We start from the raw sequence: 16,587 nt of genomic DNA, 5'->3' as shown, positions 1-16,587 counted from the left end.
TAACCCTGCGGTTCAAGCCGGCTGTCTCCTCAGCCCAAATAAAACTGTGCAGCTGCACAGAGTGCTCCAGCTCATGTAAATCACTCAACATCAAAGGCCTTCCTTTGTTGTTTTCCTACAGTAGAGGCCTCAGAGCCCGTATGAGTCTGACCCCACAGTCAAGTGAAACTGCACAGCTCCTTTCAAACAGAGCCTGAGACTTCCAGACTGGAGCCAAAATTGTCTCTAGATAGAAGTTTGCCAGTATCTATCAAACAATCAGGTCTCTTATTTCAAGAGGAGCACTGGCTTAGCCAAATTCTTGTCTGCAAGGAGAGAAACCGCTAGAAATGCCTGATCAGACCATCTCTGCATGCTGGCCCAATGCCTGATCAGACCATCTCTGTATGCTGGCCCAATGTCTGATCAGACCATCTCTGCATGCTGGCCCAATGCCTAATCAGACCATCTCTGCATGCTGGCCCAATGCCTGATCAGACCATCTCTGTATGCTGGCCCAATGCCTGATCAGACCATCTCTGTATGCTGGCCCAATGCCTGATCAGACCATCTCTGTATGCTGGCCCAATGCCTGATCAAACCATCTCTGTATGCTGGCCCAATGCCTGATCAGACCATCTCTGTATGCTGGCCCAATGCCTGATCAAACCATCTCTGCATGCTGGCCCAATGCCTGATCAAACCATCTCTGTATGCTGGCCCAATGCCTGATCAAACCATCTCTGTATGCTGGCCCAATGCCTAATCAAACCATCTCTGTATGCTGGCCCAATGCCTGATCAAACCATCTCTGTATGCTGGCCCAATGCCTGATCAAACCATCTCTGTATGCTGGCCCAATGCCTGATCAAACCATCTCTGTATGCTGGCCCAATGCCTGATCAGACCATCTCTGTATGCTGGCCCAATGCCTGCCTGTGTTTGTATGCCCATTGCCTTGTATTGCTGTTAGAGGAACAATGTGACTCCAATCTGACCCAGGCTGAATAGTTCCCCCTGTAGAGGAATTCAGGACTGGAAAGCAGCAGTAAGACATTCCTGTTCTTCGTCCAAGGAAGAGGGTAAAACAGGGTACACACAGCCAATGGCTTTGTGCCGGTGCTGGTAGGTTACCTGAGGAGAGCAGCTTCCGGCAGCAGTCTGAGTGGGCGTTCATAGCAGCCAGGTGCAGAGGAAACATACCATGGACTCCTCGTCTGCAGAAAGAGAGAGAGAGACAGAGAAAGAGAGACAGAGAAAGAGAGAGAGCGCGAAACAGAGAGCGCGAGACAGAGAGAAAGTCTTTACTATAAATACACGCTGTACCTCTATATATTACACCAAAACAAGTGAAAGAAAAGGGATCCAAGCATCCATTCCACACACACACACACACACACACACACACACACACACACACACACACACACACACACACACACACACACACACACACACACACACACACACACACACACACACACACACACACACACACCTTGTGCAGTCGGCTCCGCTGGTGATGAGTGTGTTAATGAGGAGCTCGTGACCATAGCGAGCAGCGATGTGAAGAGGAGTGTTTCCATCCTTGTCCACACTGTCAATCTCCCCACCTACAGTATAGACAGCACAGTTTGGTTAATAAGGATACTTACAATAATACTACTGAACTCAAACACACACACTCAGGTCTTACCATTCTGGATGAGTGTCTGGGAGCGAGTGAAGCGGCCGTGGACCGCTGTCATGTGGAGGGGGCTCTTCCCATCCCGACTCTGAGAGAAAAAATATGAGAGTGATACCAGCAGTGGAATAGACTGAAATAAAGACTAACAGGAGAGTCAGTCACAGAAAGACAGATCCAGAGACAGTCAGTAACCATCACCCGACAAATGGCAGTTGATAGAATAACCATGACGCAGTAAATTTGCCGACACAATGCTATATTGTCTGGTCCTCCTGCTACGACTTGGAAAAGCATGCACACTTTATTAAGCTACACATTAAATTTGTTATGATGAACTTCACAGGGTGGTGAAAGTACACAGTGATGAGCTTGATGCTGCTTTCCAATAAATATTGAGGGTCTTATTTTGGTGACATGATGATCGGTGCTTGGCTGCCGTTTGACAAATAAAAATGATCCTGCTCTTCTACATAATCTCATCATGTACACTCTGCACTGTATCTACCAGCTGTTGGCTGGAGCGCATGTGACAAGACCTGTGGCCACATTTGCTGTTTATCGCAGACTTTTTGTGCCAAAACCATTGATAAGAGTACTAACCATTGATAAGAGTACTAACCATTGATAAGAGTACTAACCATTGATAAGAGTACTAACCATTGATAAGAGTACTAACCATTGATAAGAGTACTAACCATTGATAAGAGTACTAACCATTGATAAGAGTACTAACCATTGATAAGAGTACTAACCATTGATAAGAGTACTAACCATTGATAAGAGTACTAACCATTGATAAGAGTACTAACCATTGATAAGAGTACTAACCATTGATAAGAGTACTAACCATTGATAAGAGTACTAACCATTGATAAGAGTTATAACCATTGATAAGAGTTATAACCATTGATAAGAGTTAAAAAGTCTGATAAAAAGCAGAAGTTTTATGTGTTTCTATTTGGTCAATGAACAGTTACACGACAAAGTGCTTTTTATGTGCACTACAAGAAGCCAGTTTGATGGAAACACACCGCTGCTGGTAAAATCCCCATATTTTTGGGGATCTTTCCACAAATTGACAGAAACCGAGCTAGTCAGACCATCCATTCTCCAAGATAGAAACAGCGTCTATCCTCACCTGGACGTTGACGTCAGCCCCGTTGTTGACCAGGAACTCTAGACAGAGAGCTCCGTGGGTGGAGGCTGCAGCGAAGTGTAGGGGGGTGAAACCCTTGTTGTTGGGCTGGCTGACGTTAGCTCCGTAGTCTATCAGTTCACTGACCACAGCATCCTGACCGTTGAAACAGGCCAAGTGCAGAGCAGTGTTACCAAACGCATTGGCCTCATCTATCTGCAGTCACAGAGGAGCGGAGAGCAAGTCAACATCCACATTATGTATGTATGTATGTATGTATGTATGTATGTATGTATGTATGTATGTATGTATGTATGTATGTATGTATGTATGTATGTATGCATGCATGCATGCATGTGTCCATTTCCCCATACCTCCACGGCCAGGTTGAGCAGGTGTTTGACCACAGCGATCTGACCGTTAGAAGCGGCCGTGTGTAGAGAGGTGTAACCACGTTTATCCTTACAGCTGACCTCTGCCCCCTGGCTGACCAGCAGACACACTACACCCAAATGACCTGCAGGGGGCACACCACACACCGTTTCAAAAACTAATATTACCATCATACGTTCAGCAACATGAGTAATCTTACAAGAAAGTAACCATTCAAAATCATGTTTCCATCAAATGTTCAGGGATATGAGTAATCCCACAAGAAAGCAACCAATGTTGTTTGGCTCTGTTTTCTGACTATTAGGTGACTCATACATATCATTTCCGTTTCACGATTGAAGATATGAATGCCTGAGGCTGAGTTGGTACAGAGAGGTACACTCTATAATGTCTATATGTCTCACCCATATATGCTGCCCAGTGCAGGGCGCGGCCATCTTTCTTATCGAAGGCATTAATGTTGGCACCCTTAGCCAGTAGCAGGTTAACCATCTGAAATGGAGAGGGGAAAAGATAGTGAGAGACAGAAAGAGAGTGGAAAGGAGGGAGAGGGGAGTGTGTGAGCGGTGTGTTTTTCAGTGGTGAGTCAGGACTGTGTGTGTGTACCTCAGAGGGCCAAGAGTGGACGAGGCTCTTTATGTAAGCATTCTAAATACGTCAATCTGACTAGTGTTTAAGCAAAAACAGCAATTGAAATATGTGCCTGTGTGACTTTACCTTTACTACCTACTATGATGCTTGTGTGGGACTGTTTTTTTTTCTGAACACAAAAATATTTTAATACAGTTGTTGTCACTCACTAGCCATTCCGAGGGCAAGATGGCACCATTGCCACATTGCCTACACCTCTATCCAAGTCTTTCAGATCTACAATTAACAGAAATATAAACGCAACATGTAAAGAGTTGGTCCCATGTTTCATGAGCTGAAATAAAAGATCCCAAAAATTTCCATAAGCACAAAAAACGTATTTCTCTCAAATTTTGGGCTAAAATTTGTTTACATCCCTGTTAGTAAGCATTTCTCCTTTGGAAAGATAATCCATCCACCAGAACAGGTGTGGCATATCAAGAAGCTGATTAAACAGCATGATCATTACACAGGTGCACCTTGTACTGGGGACAATAAAAGGCCACTCTAAAATGTGCAGTTTTATCATACAACACAATGCCACAGATGTCTCATGTTTTGAGGGAGTGTGGAATTGGCATGCCGACTGCAGGAATGTCCACCAAGGCTGTGGCCAAAGAATTAAATGTTAATTTCTCTGCCATAAGCCGCATCCAACGTCGTTTTAGAGAATTTGGCAGTGCGTCCAACCGCAGACAGCTTGTATGGCGTCGTGTGGGCGAGGGGTTTAAGTCAACATTGTGAACAGAGTGCCCCATGGTGGTGGTGGGGTTATGATATGGTGCAGGCATAAGCTACGGACAACGAACACAATTGCATTTTATCATCAATTTGAAGGGACAGAGATACCATGTTACGTTTATATTTCTGTTCAGTATACATGGAGTGCCTAGACCCTAGGTGATAGTCTCACTAAGGGTTGATTTCAGGAAGTGAAATGCGTTGGGCCTGAGCCTAACTGAGCATTTTATGGCTGTACATAAGGGATGTAAAGAAAATTGAATCCCCCAGCCTGTAGTACCTCAGTGTGCCCGTTGAGGGCAGCGTGGTGCAGGGCGGTGCGCCCCCCGCGGTCCGACACATTGACGCTGCTCAGCAGGGGGATGATGACCTCAGCGCAGCGCAGGGCATTGTTGGCCGCGGCAACGTGAAGCGGCGTCTGCCAGTTCTTATCCCGCGCGTTCACATCAGCAGAGTGACGGATCAGCACGCGAACTGCCTCCTGTAGACCGGCGTGATAGAACAACATGACATGTCAGGAGATTAGAGACGGTACAATGTGTGTGTTCTGTAAGCAGCATAGAGAGATGAACATGTATACAGGAAATCCCTTTAAAACACGCAAACATTCAACAACTAGACATTTAATAAACCTATGCATTAATCTATAGACATAAACCAAGATGCACATATTCATAGTTCATACACAGGCACACACATTAGTGAGTCAGTGGATCATAAGCTATCCTAGCCATGTTGAATTACCACTTTCACTCCAGGGGACTGACACAGAGCATTGTGTGGGCTGTGTTGATAAACTGGCTCTGCTATCGGTCTGGTTCTGGTTTCTATGCTGAATGTGCAGAGAGAGGTGGACGATGGTCAGACTGGTGACGGTAGTCGAGTGTCCTCTCCACCACAGATCCTGCTGGGCAGCTTAGGCTTGGTTTAGTATCTTACCACCTGAGTCTCAGCACGGGGCCCTGAGAATGTGTCATCATGCTGTTTTGCCTGTCACTGTATGTCATGAGAAATGTGTGTGTGTCAGTGCCACAGTACACTGAGTAAACCCCATGCGGTGTGGGTGTGTGTATCCACCGACCCACCTCACTACGGGATGCCACCGCGCGGTGGAGAGGGGTGAGCCACATGTTGTCTTTGGCGTTGACCCGCGCCCCTAGAGATGGAGACAGACAGAAATATAAAGAGGCCATCTAGCATTAGCAGGGAGGGAAAATACACTGTAACCATATAAATTCTTATTTTTTTTGTTGCTAAGGCTGTAAAACACACACACAGAGACAGAGAGACAGAGAGACAGAGAGACAGAGAGAAACGACGTTGGTTTACCGGAGAGGATGAGAAGCTCAGTGATCTCAGCATCACCCAGGAAGGCTGCAGCATGGAGCGGGGTGCGCTTGTCTGGATCCTGATGAGAGTGGTAGAGAGGGAGATTTATTAAGATATATACACTGCTCAAAAAAATTAAAGGGAACACTTAAACAACACATCCTAGATCTGAATGAAAGAAATAATCTTATTAAATACTTTTTTCTTTACATAGTTGAATGTGCTGACAACAAAATCACACAAAAATAATCAATGGAAATCCAATTTATCAACCCATGGAGGTCTGGATTTGGAGTCACACTCAAAATTAAAGTGGAAAACCACACTACAGGCTGATCCAACTTTGATGTAATGTCCTTAAAACAAGTCAAAATGAGGCTCAGTAGTGTGTGTGGCCTCCACGTGCCTGTATGACCTCCCTACAACGCCTGGGCATGCTCCTGATGAGGTGGCGGATGGTCTCCTGAGGGATCTCCTCCCAGACCTGGACTAAAGCATCCGCCAACTCCTGGACAGTCTGTGGTGCAACGTGGCGTTGGTGGATGGAGCGAGACATGATGTCCCAGATGTGCTCAATTGGATTCAGGTCTGGGGAACGGGCGGGCCAGTCCATAGCATCAATGCCTTCCTCTTGCAGGAACTGCTGACACACTCCAGCCACATGAGGTCTAGCATTGTCTTGCATTAGGAGGAACCCAGGGCCAACCGCACCAGCATATGGCCTCACAAGGGGTCTGAGGATCTCATCTCGGTACCTAATGGCAGTCAGGCTACCTCTGGCGAGCACATGGAGGGCTGTGCGGCCCCCCAAAGAAATGCCACCCCACACCATGACTGACCTACCGCCAAACCGGTCATGCTGGAGGATGTTGCAGGCAGCAGAACGTTTTCCACGGCGTCTCCAGACTCTGTCACGTCTGTCACGTGCTCAGTGTGAACCTGCTTTTATCTGTGAAGAGCACAGGGCGCCAGTGGCGAATTTGCCAATCTTGGTGTTCTCTGGCAAATGCCAAACGTCCTGCACGGTGTTGGCCTGTAAGCACAACCCCCACCTGTGGACGTCGGGCCCTCATACCACCCTCATGGAGTCCGTTTCTGACCGTTTGTGGCCTGCTGGAGGTCATTTTGCAGGGCTCTGGGTTGTTGCCCTCCTACGGCCTCCTCCACGTCTCCTGATGTACTGGCCTGTCTCCTGGTAGCACCTCTATGCTCTGGACACTACGCTGACAGACACAGCAAACCTTCTTGCCACAGCTCGCATTGATGTGCCATCCTGGATGAGCTGCACTACCTGAGCCACTTGTGTGGGTTGTAGACTCCGTCTCATGCTACCACTAGCGTGAAAGCACCGCCAGCATTCAAAAGTGACCAAAACATCAGCCAGGAAGCATAGGAACTGAGAAGTGGTCTGTGGTCCCCACCTGCAGAACCACTCCTTTATTGGGGGTGTCTTACTAATTGCCTATAATTTCCACCTGTTGTCTATTCCATTTGCACAACAGCATGTGAAATGTATTGTCAATCAGTGTTGCTTCCTAAGTGGACAGTTTGATTTCACAGAAGTGTGATTGACTTGGAGTTACATTGTGTTGTTTAAGTGTTCCCTTTATTTTTTTGAGCAGTGTATATATATATATATATATATATATATATACATATATATACACACATACATACATACATACATACATACATACATACATACATACATACATACATACATACATACATATATAATCTCTGTGTGTACAACATCCAGGAGCACTGGTACAATTTTTTGTCCAGTTTAAACCAACTGAAGGCAGACATTTTGGGCAGAGTTAGGCCAAAGAGCCCAACTCCATCTACAATGTCAAGGGAAACATTTCCAGAGCCCATGGGTATGACAGTTAGCTTGGAGTGGAGTTAGAATTAGCCTAGCACAGAAGGGGCTCTAACAGTTAATATATGTGATGAGCTAAGCTAATGGTTACCGCGCTGTGTCAAAATATCCATTGTCCTGGTGGCCACTGGCCATTTAGCACACAAAACAACCCCTCAAATCCAGCTGGCCTGGCACTCCACTGCCTCTCAAACAAAAAACACATCTAAAAACTGGACACTGGCTAGGTTTCCATCAAATTGGCAACATATTTTCATGCAAATATTCTAAAATACACATAAAAACAATATGTGCATTTTCCCACCAGAGATGTGTTTTCATCAAATTGACTTGTTGCAGATAAAAGGCTGTGTGTGGTGACGGACTGCACATAAAATAACTTGTGCGGTTAAATTCCCATGTACCGGATAAAACATAAGAGGTAAATGGGTTTACATCGCATTTTCAACTCCACTGATGGTTTTATCATAAAACATGTTGCGTTACAGGCTGACTACACCGCTCGCGTCGCAAAATAAATTTAGAAATCTATATTATTCAATTATTGCACCCACTGCTCGCGCACGCCAACGAGCATCTGCGTTGTCAAGGGCTAAAATAGAAGTCAGTTAAAATAGAAGTCAGTTCAATTTGTGACGCAGATCCTGCTGCAAGTCCTGCCTCTCCCATCTCCTCATTGGTTTATAGAAGCAGGTACCCACGTGCCATCTCCTCATTGGTTATACCCACATGGGTGACTGAAAGACAAACAAGGTCAGTGGCGGTAATGCACCTAATTTATGAAAGTTGCCAATCGCAATATAAAGTCAAGAGAAGAAAAAGCCTGGAAGGAGGAGAGATGACTAGAAACGATTCGGTTGGCCGTTTTATGTGTGGATGAATTGTCGGAGTAGAGGACCTTGTGCATTTCAGGTAAAATAACAACTCAATGTTTATATCCCAGGACAAATTAGCTAGCAACAGCAAGCTAGCTAGCTAAATAGGACAAATTAGCTAGCAAGTGCAAGCTAGCTAGCTAAATTGCCATAAATGTTTAATGCTTTTCGACCTGTCCCCAAATTAATATAATTGGTTCAGAGTCTGTTTTGATATTTTAACTTGCGTGTCGTGATCATGTTTGGTGTGGGGGGACAAAATACATTTATGCACGATGGCGCACACGCACAGCCGGTTTGGGTTCAGTGTTATACTGAATAGCGAATTTGCCCACTCTGGTCTTGGCACGTGCACTCCAGCCAACAGCTCGCAGATACAGTATAGCCTACATGATGATATTAATAACGACAAAAGAGCGAGATTCATTTTATTTGTCAAACGGCAGCCAAGAATCGATCATCATGTCACCAGAATAAGACCCTCAATATTTATTGGAAAGAAGTATCAAGCTCATCACTGTGTACTTTCACCACCCTGTGAAGTTCATCATAACTTATTTCATTTGTAGCCTAATAAACTGCATGCTTTCCTGAGTCGTAGTAGGAGGACCAGACAACATATTATCGCGTGACTCCAAGTTTACTTCAATATTATGATTATTACATCAATATTTGCGAATAAAAGCATTTCCACCGCCATTTCTCAACATAATTAATTTTACAGAAACAAAAAGATCACACCTTATCTAGCGTATTTAGTTTTTTCGACATTTGGAAAGTTTACCATCAAATTTGCTGTTTCCATCAGGCCGGTCTTGACATTTTTTATCCGACATGTATTTTAAATCGCAAAAAAAGATTTGCAACCTGGTTACTGACAGCGTTCTTATTGTAGAGCCTCTGATAGCAGCCAACCGCCCACAGGAGACTAAATAACCGGACAGTATCCGTGCTCCGGAGCATGGAAGTACGGTGAATGTCTAGTGGTCTTACCAGAGCGTTGATGTCTTCCGATTTGTAGATAAGCATACGTATCTCCTCAGGGTCTCCATTGAAGATGGCCTGAACCAGCGGAGGCTGAGTTGAAGAGAGAAAGGAGAAGGGGTCAGACTGAAGTCATTCACTAATCCTCCTCTATAGATCCAAGGTCGTTCACCGATCCTACTTAGCCTAATAATAGAACAGTAGAGGAAACCTGTATTGCCCTTGTATGACATTCAAACATCAACACACATGGATACATGTCCAAAACACAAGCGGGGCCAATGCAAGTCTCCCCAAATACTGACCAGGTCTTTCTCCAATATGTGTCTAAACAGTGACCCTACAATCTCAAGATATCAGATTTATCAGCTGTGAGTGTAAACAAGGGAAGAGGGGGAGTGGTCCTTCCCATGGTATAGAATTAGAGCACTGCCAACATCAAATCAAATTGTATTGGCACATACACAAACAGCAAAAAAAGAAATGTCCTCTCACTGTCAACTGTGTTTATTTACAGCAAACTTAACATGTGTAAATATTTGTATGAACATAACAAGATTCAACAACTGAGACCTGAACAAGTTCCACAGACATGTGACTAACAGAAATGGAATAATGTGTCCCTGAACAAAGGGGTGGGTCAAAATCAAAAGTAACAGTCAGTATCTGGTGTGGCCACCAGCTGCATTAAGTAATGCAGTGCATCTCCTCCTCATGGACTGCACCAGATTTGCCAGTTCTTGCTGTGAGATGTTACCCCACTCTTCCACCAAGGCATCTGCAAGTTCCCGGACATTTCTGGGGGGAATGGCCCAAGCCCTCACCCACCGATCCAACAGGTCCCAGATGTGCTCAATGGGATTGAGATCCGGGCTCATTGCTGGCCATGGCAGAACACTGACATTCCTGTCTTGCAGGAAATCACTCACAGAACGAGCAGTATGGCAGGTGGCATTGTCATACTGGAGGGTCATGTCAGGATGAGCCTGCAGGAAGGGTACCACACGAGGGAGGAGGATGTCTTCCCTGTAACACACAGCGTTGAGATTGCCTGCAATGACAACAAGCTCAGTCCGATGATGCTGTGACACACCACCCCAGACCATGACGGACCCTCCACCTCCAAGTTTATTTAGCAGATGTTACTTCGGATGTAGCGAAATGCTTGTAAATGAGCAGCAGTGTGACGCTTCAATCTGTTTTTAAAAAAGCTGGAGAAGTGAGTGACTGAATGAGACTCACTGTAGGCCCACATTTGGTATAGGCCTAGTGCTGTAGTTAAGACTGTGGTGGGTTTTATAAGACAACTGAATGAAGTTATTTACAAAGAGGGATATAAAAGGCCTCAAACTCAACAAGAGAACAGCACAGCAGCATGTAGAGGCCATTATCTTAGTCTAGTGAATGAGGTCACAGTGCCCAAGTACACAGTCTCTCTCTCCCCAACCTAGATTAAGGTCCCAGACATCGCCGGCATGCAGGCACAAATTATCAGTGTCAATCAATACTTGGCCTTAGATCAGCACGCTCAGTCAACTTTCTGAGAGACACAGTGGAAAGGGCTAACTGACTGGCCACGGCATGATGGGGACTGGCCACGGCATGATGGGGACTGGCCACGGCATGATGGGGACTGGCCACGGCATGATGGGGACTGGCCACGGCATGATGGGGACTGGCCACGGCATGATGGGGACTGGCCACGGCATGATGGGGACTGGCCACGGCATGATGGGGACTGGCGATGTTCTAATACTTGTAGGCTGTAGAATAGATTCATTCCTTACACATCCTTCCTTCAATAGGCAAGCAGGAAGGCCCCAAAATGTTGAGATACCCCTACCTACCCCTCCCCTTTGAAAGTCACTAGTCACTGATCTGACCAGGTTTGATTGGTGAAAGCAATGTAATAGAAACTCTGCCTTTCTTTTATCCAAGAACAAACAGATATGTGATTACCCTCAAGGAAGGGAGGAAATAAGGGCGCCCAGTTCTTAAAGTATCCCAACAGGACCTTCCTAGCTCTAAGTCTTTGTGACAGACAAGGGGAGACATGGTTCAGAGGGCGAGACAGACTGGTTCCATATCGATGCTGTTCCTGGGTGCTGCAGAGCAGGCCCTCGTCACGTGATGATGACTGAGCGGGAAATTGTTTCCACAGCTTGTTAGTTAGATACAACATAAAAGTTCATGAAAAGAGACAGGAAGAGGATCGAGTTGGAGCCCTGACTGACTAAGCCCTATGTACTACAGTCAGACCAGACCATGTTGCTGCATCTTGACTTGCTGTCCCTCCACCTCACCGCCTGACTTCCTGTTAAACTCTGTCATCTTCTCAGAATCGACACGCAGAGAGGAAGCCTAGCTAACTCTGCATTTTCAGTTCCGCTTCTAGACCACACACACCCACACTAGCCTACTGATCCTATAATCTGCAAGGACCTGCACAGAAAATGTGTAGGCCTATATGAAACAGCAGGTAGAGAGACAGAGGCGGGCAGGCCACAGCGTAATACCCTACAGCCTCCCCACATCCCAGCTTTCCCATGGTGATCTAAACAACCACAGTGGCCACTGCCAGAGGAGTGTTTTATAGGAATGGGGCTCTCTTCCTTAAGGATTGATTTGGAACGTTTTCCTGCCTTTTCTCACACCCCCACACCCATAATTCATTTCACTCTACTAAGACAGGAAATGCAACTAATAGCAGGATCTGTGTGGCCATGTGGGCGACACAAGTCCCTAAAGAGAATAGTTAGGCTAGATATGGTTCACAATCACACAAGAAGTTGAGGCAAAGAAGAGCTATGCCTTTAAAACAGAGATGAGAGAGCACTTGGCAGCATGTTGCCTTATGTTTTGCTGTCTCTTTCAAGTACTCACACACTCACACACAAACAGCTGGCATCACCTACTGGTCACAAAGCTGGTGTCTGTCACTTTTTGTAATTGCACTGGGGATTTGGGGGACAGTGCTACCAAGTGCTGGGGAGAGGGTAGGTCCTGGCTGAAAGCAAGCAGCCGTCCTGAATGAGGACATTCCCCAAACCCCACACCACCACCACTCCAGGCAAACCAAAGCCTCTAACACTGAGCCCATTGTTGCCACGGCACAGCACACTACCCTCATCCTCCTCCCTCCTCCTGACTCCAAGGGCCAACGAATGTTCTCAAAACTACCCCTTTGTCCAATAGGAGAGTGGCATCTTCCTCGTCTACATTTAGAACAGCCGTAGGGCCAGCCTCTTAAATCAACTAGTCCTGTCTCAAAGAGTCCCAATGGAATCAAGAGCGGTCCCTGGCATTTGACAAAACAAATGGATGTTTCCCCTTCAATCTCTCTATGTTGACCTCATCCTACACAAACTTCCTGCATCTGATAAAAACTCTGTTTTTAATTCTTTAATCTGCAAACAACACACATGCAATCTGGTTCGTCCATGCATGCGCACACTGACACACACACAAAAGCACTTTCTGGACTTTTCTGCGATTGTTCTTCCATAACATAAGGATGGTGAATAATCAGAGCCGCATTGTAATTGGTGCCCGAGGGTACAGAACAAATCTGAATCTCCACTCCCACAGCACAGCTCCAAAATGAAAAGCTGCTGATGCCGATGATGTCCCACTAAAAATGAATTGCAGAATTAAAACCATACTGCGCATGACCGTGTTTCCCTCTCCTTCCCTCACTGTTGGCAGCGCCTCACAGAAAGAGAGAGGGAAAAGATAAGTCTGTCTGAGTGTGCGCGTCCGTCTATGACAGTAAACACACATATATGGGTCGTGTAGGCGTTTCTCCTGTTAAGGAGATATTTCTATCTCAACACGGGAAGCCCAGCAGCATTCAAAACAAGAAGAGGAAAAAAAACAAAGACAATATCTCATGAGCACCCACACACAGATCCCACACACAGATCCCACACACAGATCCCACACACAGATCCCACACACAGAACCCACACACACAGATGCTCACACAGACGTACATGCACACACACGTACACACACATATGAACAACCCATGGGATCAAGTAAGAAGAAAAATGAAGGAAAGGGGAGGGGGATGATAAGACCCAATAACGTCCTGTCCCTTTCCTTTAACACAGAAGAAGGATTACACTGGACACAACCCTCACTGGACAGTACACACACACAGCCGACAGAGCCATACACTTATATAATCTCTCTGAAAACATACACATCCGTCAGGAGGTTCCATATGATTTCAATCACTTTCTGACCGCACCCCTTTTCCTTTTGATTTGAACAGAACCTTCCATACATGTTTGTCCATGGTAGAAGTGGTCAGAAAGTGTATTTTGGACCTGAATACCAGAACAATCAGGAGATAGAGGTGCTCAAAGTTGACTCATTATGCATACGGGCAATTCCATGTTTACGGAACTACACAGACTTTTTCACTTTAAAAACGTATACCAAACAAAAAAACATTGATTTCAAAGTTTCACAAACCATAGAACTCTATGCAAAATTACAACTTTTAAACATTTCAAAAATTTTACAGAAACACATTTATAGGAAGAACTATGCAGATAAAGTTCGATAACAGAATACAACTGAGGGAGACTTTACTGTAATTCTGTTACCAAATGTTGCAGCTGCACAGTTTAAGTTTAAAAAAAAAAGTGGTCATTAAGCATAGAGTTCTATGAAGGCCCATTACAGTCAAGCACATGATTTCCTGTGTTGTATATATATTTCCACACTTATAAATTATTATAACACCCTTTTAGCTGGTTGAAAAGTTTTGGTGGGATGGAGTTATGGCCTTCCATGGTGACATCACCATGCAGTAAATTAGTTAAAAGACCAATAAGAAAGAGAATTCCAAACCTCTGTCAATATCAGCTAGTGTTCTGTTTTCCCCTCCCCAATCAGACCACATCCTAACTAAATTCTTGCTTGAAAAATTGCCCGTTGCTAAGAAGCTATTTTTTTTTTAACCATTTTAATTTAAAACAATCACAGTAAGGTACTTAATTGTTACCCCAAAATGATTTGATTTGAGATAAAAACGGCTGCATTAAACCTTTCAATTTTGAAATCAGTGTTTTTTGTTTGACCTCTGTAGATGTCGTCATTATTATCCCCTTGACCCTGTCACTCAGCACCTCTATAACCAAACCAATCAGATATGCCAGTGGTGCCAGAAACATTGCATTGTGGCCAATGGCTGTAAAAAATATTCTATATGCTCCCAGGCGCTGATGGTGAAGTTTAAAGTGACACAAGTAGGCAATTTCTCTCAAAAGCCTACTCTTCTTGCTGTATATAATTTAGGAGGAAGAAAGAAATGGGGAACTTGATAACGCAAGCCCAAAATGCAGAACACAGTCTTTTGAAAAAAAAATGGAGCGAGTTAAAAGTAGCCATAAAGAGAGTAGCAAGTATCAACTTGAAATAACTTGAAATATCATAAACTGGCGCAGACAGCAACATTATCATTAGAGACGATTAAGGAATTCACAGCTGAATTCCGATGGCGGTGATACAGACATGGTACAGATTCTTAAGCAGAAGAGCAAGCAGGAAGTCACCCCGAATCCGTTGTCCTAATTTTAAAAAGGTGACCGGAACAAAGAACTAAAGAAATGCTACAAATGCATCTATAAAATGCGAGATGCCAAGCACACCTCGCTCGCGTAGCGGACCACATCTGTTCCTTATAGGCACCAGAAAATCAATTTCCTCTCGCTTGCATGCGATGCATAAGAATAATTTCTCAAATACAACGTTTCCAAACATTCTGCTTGCCCGGGACTTACTTGGGCATTTCTTTATCAATAGAGTAACCACAATGGTAAAGCCTATAGACCATCTATGAAAAACTAAATATAAATTATTAGTCGAATTGGCATAGCTACCTGCTCGACGAGTTTTAGAACAGCCATAATAATCTCGGTCAGCTTGGTCCGCACATCAACACACTCCCTCAAACATCAGATCATGCAATTGTCTTGGAACAATATTTCAGTTCGAAAAAAGCCGTTTTTCCCTTTATCGCCCTTGTTTGGATGCAGCAGTCAGGGAAGTAAATAATGTTCGTTTTCTCATGCAACGCAGATCCTCGGTCAGGGCCCGGGCTGTATCACCGCCCCATGGCCAGCTCCACTGACGCTATCTGCGGCGAAGGTGAGTCGAGGCAACCGCCGCCACAGTGCGCAGAAGAAGGAAAAGCTTATCCGACTAATGTAAACAATCTGCATTTACTGCTTCTGCACTGAGGACTTTTTCTCTAAATCGCCACACACTCCCTCTCTCTCACTTTGCAGCTCCGGAAATATTCCTATGTACTGTATGTAAAACGGGTGAACAGAGATTGCACACAGGAAGTTCCAGCCTCTCGCTCTCTCCTCCACTCAGATGCAGAATTTGAGGAGAGTCATCGCCGATTGTCAGCAGCAACGCTCGGTAGATCTCTCCCTCTTCTCCCCTCCAGTGGCTAGAATAGGAAAAACAACTATTCTGAGTTATGGGAGAGATAGTTTTTATTTTTATATTGAACCTTTATTTCACTAGGCAAGTCAGTTAAGAACAAATTCTTATTTTACAATGACAACCTACACCGGCCAAACCCTCCAGTAACCCGGAAAACGCTGGGCCAGTTGTGCACTGGGACTCCCGATCACGGCCGGTTGTGATTCAGCCCACGATCGAACCAAGGATCGAACCAGGGTCTGTAGTGACGCCTCTAGTACAGAGGCAGTGCCTTAAACCGCTGCGCCACTAGGGAGCCTAAAATTGTAAATTGCTTTGGTAATGTTCAGTGGCCTACAGCTAGCTACACTACAGGTGAACTACCAAGAAAGAGTTACTTGGATCATCACGCTATAGCGACTCCTTGTGCCTGCAGGGATTAATTGAAAAACCCTTTAAAAGGGTTATTCTAAGAACTTATAGGGGTTCCCCCACAGTTTAAATTTGA

General features: G+C 45.0%; 1 protein-coding gene across 3 annotated transcripts in view; it reads right to left on the bottom strand.

Annotated features, from left to right (window-relative positions):
• Positions 1-16,002, bottom strand: part of LOC106586375 (serine/threonine-protein phosphatase 6 regulatory ankyrin repeat subunit B) — a 30,295-nt gene extending 14,293 nt beyond the window's left edge. For 2 of the 3 annotated variants that reach the window (XM_014173588.2, XM_014173587.2), the window contains exons 1-11: positions 15,527-16,001; positions 9,645-9,728; positions 5,895-5,973; positions 5,651-5,721; positions 4,846-5,046; positions 3,599-3,686; positions 3,176-3,318; positions 2,805-3,017; positions 1,676-1,754; positions 1,478-1,592; positions 1,114-1,196 (exon numbers count right to left, since the gene is read on the bottom strand). In XM_014173588.2, the coding sequence (XP_014029063.1) occupies positions 1,114-1,196; positions 1,478-1,592; positions 1,676-1,754; positions 2,805-3,017; positions 3,176-3,318; positions 3,599-3,686; positions 4,846-5,046; positions 5,651-5,721; positions 5,895-5,973; positions 9,645-9,728; positions 15,527-15,553 (1,183 nt within the window). In that variant the 5' untranslated portion in view covers positions 15,554-16,001. Of the gene's footprint in view, positions 1-1,113; positions 1,197-1,477; positions 1,593-1,675; positions 1,755-2,804; positions 3,018-3,175; positions 3,319-3,598; positions 3,687-4,845; positions 5,047-5,650; positions 5,722-5,894; positions 5,974-9,644; positions 9,729-15,526 lie in introns of all 3 variants that reach the window. The other variant, XM_014173586.2, reaches the window with a different exon arrangement.
• Between the last annotated feature and the right edge of the window lie 585 nt (positions 16,003-16,587).

Source organism: Salmo salar, chromosome ssa25 (genome assembly GCF_905237065.1).
Source record: "Salmo salar chromosome ssa25, Ssal_v3.1, whole genome shotgun sequence".
NCBI classification, from domain to species: Eukaryota; Metazoa; Chordata; class Actinopteri; order Salmoniformes; family Salmonidae; genus Salmo; species Salmo salar.
The sequence above is the reverse complement of the archived record's forward strand: the minus strand, read 5'-3'. Positions and strand labels throughout refer to the sequence as shown.